The 6,295-nt window shown below is 37.7% G+C and overlaps 1 protein-coding gene across 1 annotated transcript; it reads left to right on the plus strand.

The window, feature by feature from the left end:
• The first annotated feature begins 2,536 nt into the window (after positions 1–2,536).
• Positions 2,537–6,295, plus strand: dnaja (DnaJ heat shock protein family (Hsp40) member A). The gene is made up of 8 exons (XM_004069634.5): positions 2,537–3,535; positions 3,875–4,016; positions 4,382–4,556; positions 4,678–4,782; positions 4,911–5,138; positions 5,226–5,456; positions 5,553–5,653; positions 5,741–6,295. Exons 2-8 carry the CDS (start codon positions 3,885–3,887, stop codon positions 5,954–5,956), a joined length of 1,188 nt encoding a protein of 395 aa, XP_004069682.1. The 5' UTR covers positions 2,537–3,535; positions 3,875–3,884; the 3' UTR covers positions 5,957–6,295.

The following is a 6,295-nucleotide window of genomic DNA, read 5'->3' on the forward strand; positions in this document are numbered from 1 at the left end:
GCATAACTTTAAATGTGCAGAATCAAACATGGTCCTATTAAAAAGACACTTCAGGGATTCAAAGATACTTGTATCATTTTTATAAGACAAATTGAGCTAATTATGAAGTAGTACATATATGCACAAGAAGGAACTCATAAATCATGCATGACCATTGAACTCATCTCTATAAGTCTAAATGTGTTAAAAAAACTCAAGACATTAGAAAGAACTTTTGCCAACAAGCTGTTGTGACATTGCCATCAAAACTATATGGGCGTGACCTCACAACAAATTCTTTAACAGGAGGCCCTGACCCAGAGCTTTCTGGAGGGATGATGTTTCAGCTGAGCTAAGAGTCACCCCAGCAAAACTGGAAGACATTTCTGTAGAGAGGGAGGTCTAGACATCTCCAGATACTGCTGCCCCTGAGACTCTGCTCTTGACCAGCAGAAGGAGATAGATGGAGTTTAAATTTGCTGATTTGTCTACATGATTTAATTCAGAAAAATATGTTCCCTAAACCTGGCTGGTAATTTCAAATTATTTTACTCACAAATCCCTACTGAGGTTTAGTGCAGTCTGACTCCTTTATCTGGGCCCTGCCTCTCTGCTCGTGTGCTCCACCCCTGTCTCCTTATATGAGGGATCCTTTGACAGAAGTGTTTAACCTTTTTTCCAGATATCCTTTGTCCTGCTTACAGCTGATTGCCTGGATTAGGTTTTTTCCATCAATAAGAAGCTGCAATGACAGGGCTGGACTTGGACATCCTTGCCTTAAGAGTTTGTCATGCTGCAATAAGTTTAGACTGCTTTTTGGTGTCTTAGAACCATCCTTACTTTACAAACACAGGTGCATTAACATGCAATCATTTTGTCTGTAAGGGATGTTCCAGTGATTCTCCACTCATCTGTTGCAGTTACTAATTGACAATGCAGAACACAGGACTGGACTCAGATGCAGAGTTTAAGATTATTTTTAACTCTCGGATTCAAGAAGTTTGGCTTAACTTTGACAAGTGAAGTCACATGACAAACAAGCAATGAACAAAGGGAAACTCAGGCTATAAATACATGAGGAGGGGAAGCACAGGTGGGAACGATCAGGGATGATGAGGCAGTCTCAGCTGTGGGGAAAAAGACAAGTTCAGGAAGAGGAAGGTCTGAAACGAGAGGTGGGTTAAACCTTCAAAATAAAACAGGAAGTACCACACGAAACAACACAAGTGACGGACAGCAACTTGACGAAACATGACGAGACATGACACTAATGAACCTCTTCTGTCTCAATGTTGCATAGCTTCTGGAAACTGCTCCTTCCTGTCATCTCATTTCTTCAAATGCTAATGTTCTACTCTTAAAACACGGCAGAATGTTTGACTCTTTTCATCTTCTCAGAGCTCAAACTGTTACAGCAGACCGTTGCCCTTATCAAGGCTGGTTCTGCTAGTTTGCTTTCTAGTCTTCTATGTAGAGATAATATTCATTTTTGTAATTACACACAAAAAAAACTTTAACGTGATCTGATACTTATTGGGCCATTATTAAAACACAATTAAGACAATTGAACTTTATTGGAAGGATCTAAATGAAATTGAATTATAATTGTTTGGAATGGCTTGGGTTATTACAATCACTTGATTGGATCTATTTATTTATTTATTTTTTAATGTAAGTTGCTTCTCCTTGAGACCATCTTGGTTGTAAATTTGGGTTTCATAAAAACTGGACTGAATTGACACTTTGATTTCTTATTAAGATAATCTACCAAGAAGTTCTGCATAATTCATGCTTTTTCATTTATTAGTTTCATTATTACCACGACATTGAAACTATAAGTGAAAGTAGAGGTGTGGGGAAAAGAAATGATATTCTGTTTTTTGAAGTTTCTACATCCTTTTTAATTTGAACTTCACCTGGTTTTTTTTTTTTTTGCAGAATGAATATGTTATTCGAAATATATTTTTCAAGAAACAATCATCCTGACACATAAAGTTTAATCTTTATTATGAATATTGGCAAAAAAACGTTTTTTTTACCAGTCTGTGTACTTAAAATTTCCGATGAATATCAGAATTGAACGTCAGATAAATAAATCTTTGGCAGCTTTAATGACACCGAGCAGCTGTCTCTCGGAAACTTCCAGGCCCACATCCATGAACCCCTCCCTGTATTCAAAAATAGTCATGTACCACTGGGAACTCTGTCTCACTAGTCCTTTTGGCGAGCACCCTTTTCATGTGACACCTCAAGACCATTTCAAGTGGTTGTGTAAGAACTGCTGCAGCATATTCCCGCCAAGTTTAGATCTTGTTTAAATGGGTACTATATCAACAATTGATAGAGGCTGTTAAATACTGTTTTTCTTCAGCAAATTTTAATATGATTTGCATAATGTGGTACATAATTACATATATGCACAGATTTCTTGAGATATCCTGCATGTTTTGGCTTTCTACCATATTGATTATAACTTTGCTAGACACATCCTATGTGTTGGTCATAGCATTCTATTGGATTAGTTCCCTGCATTATTTGTTTTTACTGATAATTACATTTTTGTAGTTATAGGAAAAAAGTATCCAATTTAAAAAGTATGGAGTAGCGGAATAGCCTGAATCTGTTTTATCTAAGCCAGATTCCCATGCTGTAGGCTTCTATTCATTCTCTGCTGTGAAAGAACTGCTGTGACAGAACTTACTGCAGATACGAATACGAATAACTCAAATGGTTTCAGTGTTTAAACTTAGAAGAAGAGCATTTTCTAAGTCAGAAAGTTCCAAGGCATAGATGTTGGTTTTTAACCAGATTTTAATGTGAACAGAAGTCCCAACGCCTTGAATGGCAGTGAATGGGTTATAAGACAACCAAGAGTTGCTTCCTATAATGCAATAAAAATGAGTTTTTTCTTTTTATGCATAAAATACCCTTATATTTCCCACCGTATCTCAGATAATGAGCCACTTAAATGTGATTTTGTAATATTTTTCAACAATGCAAACCTTGCATTTGCATAAAGTCTAAATACTTTAATTTCCCTGTCTTTGTATATTTAGATCTTTTTAGGTTTCAACACACCTTACAAAAGAATTTGCGATTTTCTGTTTATTTCTGTGTTCTCGTAAAAATACGTGTGCACATCTTACAAATTAGCACAACATACTGTGACTATAGAGTAAATTTTAAATAAAATAAGTTATCTTACGAAAACAGCGCTAAATAAAAAAACAGGTAACGCAAGCTTTTAAAAGTAGGTCACTGTCTGTAAAGGAGGTGAGTGTGTCAACTCCACCGCTCCCTCCCTCCTTCCTCTCTGGTTCTTTCTAGACTCCGGGCTCCTGTCGACGACACTTCCGGTTTCCCTCGTCGAGCGCTCCAGAAAGTTCTTCACAGCGGCGCGGCTTATAAGTACACGCAGTCCTTCCCGGTCTGATTCACAGTACCTCGCGCGCTTTGGCAGAAACACACACAAAAAAAAGAAAAAGCATCTGGCTGGAAGACTCTCCTGTCAACCACAAAGAAAGACGATATTTAGCTTTGCGGCTTAGATAAAAAGGTAAGTATATTAAACAGCTGTTCGCTAGCCAAGGAGGCTTTTACTTTGAAATTATCCGAAATGCCTGCATGTGATAGCCTCCGCTAAAATAATCATAACGAATTTGGCTTTTTTTTTTTAAATAAAACTCTTTAAATGCATTATTATTTATGGATTTACAGGCATTTTTGAAACAGCGAAACACTTTTTTCCAAAGATTCATCGTGTTATGTATTTTATATTTCATTAAGATACATTTTAAAGTTGCTTGTTGAATTGTATTTATAATGTTTTGGTTTTTTTTAATTTAAGGACATGAATGTTATACTGATCGGGATCTTTTGCTTTTTCCGAGTTTAGGTGAGCAACGATGGTTCACGAAACCGCCTTTTACGATCTCTTGGGTGTCAGCCCAAAGGCTTCAGCGGACGAAATCAAGAAAGCCTACAGGAAGCTTGCCCTGAAATATCACCCCGACAAGAATCCGAATGAAGGAGAGAAGGTGAGAAAAAGGCATTTCTGTAAAAAACAAGTCAATGGGAGAAACGGGGGACTTGTTGCGGACGCTTGGTGGGTACTGTAGGAACGACGTGTCGTCAGTTCTTGTGCGGAGTCGGAGAACTTTCTGGAACATCAAGTCTGCAGCAGCAGGACTTTCGACTACATTTAAATGATAAAAACAACTTTCGGCTACAGTTAACATTAGAATGGAAACAAAAATGTAAGAAAATTTCTCAGACCAATACGAATATTTTAATTTGATTATTTATTAATTTAATCGAAAATTTCAATAACTTCTTAGTTATCCTGTTCTTGAAATTAAACGGCATTTTTTCAGTTTATTAATTTTTTGTATTTTTCCAACAGTTCAAGCTCATTTCTCAAGCATACGAGGTGCTGTCTGACCCAAAAAAGAGGGACCTGTATGACCACGGAGGTGAACAGGCTATCAAAGAGGGCGGCATGTCAGGAGGCTCATCTCCCATGGACATATTTAACATGTTCTTTGGAGGTGGAGGAAGAATGCAAAGAGAGAGGAAAGGTAGGAATGTTTTTTTTTTTTTTTTTTTTTTTTTTTTTTTTAAAAGGTCTAAACTTTTATAAAGCGACTAAAAATCCTAATGGCTTTGCTTCTTTCCCTTTTTTTTCTGTCCATCTTGTAGGGAAGAATGTTGTTCACCAGCTTTCTGTATCGCTGGAAGAGATGTACAATGGGTCAACAAGGAAGCTTGGACTTCAGAAGAATGTTATTTGTGAGAAATGTGATGGTGAGTACTGAAGTGAACGTATAAAAATGTCCCCCCACTAAACTATTAATTTTTTTTACTTGATATTCCTGTACAAAATATGATGCATGTGTGAGTATAAAGTATTATCTGCCTGTCTTTGATTTCAGGTTACGGTGGCAAAAAGGGTGCCCTGGAAAAGTGTGCAAACTGCAAAGGAAGAGGAGTTCAAGTCAAGGTGCAACAGATTGGACCAGGCATGATTCAGCAGATCCAAAGCATGTGTCCAGACTGCCAGGGTCAGGGGGAGAAGTTTAACTCCAAGGATCGCTGCAAGAACTGCAACGGACACAAAGTAGAACGACAGAAGAAAATTCTGGAAGTTCATATTGACAAAGGTATGCCACCCCATCTGACACCGAATAGACATGTTTTCTGAAATAGGAAGAGGACAATGAAATCTAAAATGGAATTGTGCTCTTCAGGTATGAAAGACGGCCAGAAAATTACATTCCACGGTGAAGGTGACCAAGAACCTGGACTAGAGCCTGGAGATGTTATCATTGTTCTGGATCAGAAGGATCACCCAGTGTTCCAGAGACAAGACAATGACCTAGTAATGAGGATGAACCTGAAACTTGTAGAGGCCTTGTGTGGATTCAGGAAGACCATTCAGACGTTAGACAACAGAACGCTAATCATCAGCACACAGCCAGGTACTGCAGCTACACCAGCTTGTCAAATCTACATTTGAATTACATTTTTGGTTACATAGATCATGTGATGAAGATTTAAATTTTTATTTTCAACAGGAGAGGTCATCAAGCACAACGATTTTAAATGCATCCAGAATGAGGGAATGCCATTATACAGGGATCCCTATGAAAAGGGCCAACTTATCATTCAGTTCCAGGTAATACTAGTTAATAATTTTGCTTTACAGTGCTCAGTTGAGTTAATTCTGTAGCATTTAACATTTTTTGAATCATTTTTACTTTAGGTGGAGTTTCCAGATAAGCACTGGCTACCAGAGCACCTAATGTTCCAGCTGGAAAGGCTTCTCCCGCCTAGGGAAGATGTCATGATCACAGACGACATGGAGGAAGTGGACCTCTGCGACGTTGCTGTACAGTCGCACCAGAAACAGTACAGCAGAGAGGCGTATGAGGAAGATGAAGATGCTCCAAGAGGTGGAGTGCAGTGTCAGACGCAGTGATTGTAGTTAACACTACCTCTTTGTAATGCATGTACAGGTGTTTTAATTACAAAAAAGTTATTTTCTTTGCTTACTAATTTGTATATTAAAGTTCCTGTTTTCAATGCAAACCATGGCATTGAGCTTGGAGCAGCTGCCAATTTTGTCTTCTTGGGATCCTGAGTGTGCACATAAGAGTCCTGATGCCACAAAGACTGTTTCTGTTTAACACTTAGATTTGTTTTTCTTTGGTTTTGTTGGTCCAAATGTTGTGTTTTAAAATCTGAAATATGACTTTTTATGCTTTCTATGAAGGTTATGTCATAAGAGTTGTCAATAAAGTTTAAATGTTTAAGAATA

Source organism: Oryzias latipes, chromosome 6, assembly GCF_053564925.1.
Source record: "Oryzias latipes strain Hd-rR chromosome 6, Olatipes_Hd-rR_3.1".
In the NCBI taxonomy this organism is placed as follows: domain Eukaryota; kingdom Metazoa; phylum Chordata; class Actinopteri; order Beloniformes; family Adrianichthyidae; genus Oryzias; species Oryzias latipes.

Coding starts and splice junctions, on each gene's coding strand:
- dnaja (XM_004069634.5), top strand. CDS start 3,885: ATGGTTCACGAAACCGCCTTTTACGATCTCTTGGGTGTCAGCCCAAAG. Junction 4,557..4,677: donor AATGCAAAGAGAGAGGAAAG/GTAGGAATGTTT, acceptor TCCATCTTGTAG/GGAAGAATGTTGTTCACCAG. Junction 4,783..4,910: donor TATTTGTGAGAAATGTGATG/GTGAGTACTGAA, acceptor CTTTGATTTCAG/GTTACGGTGGCAAAAAGGGT.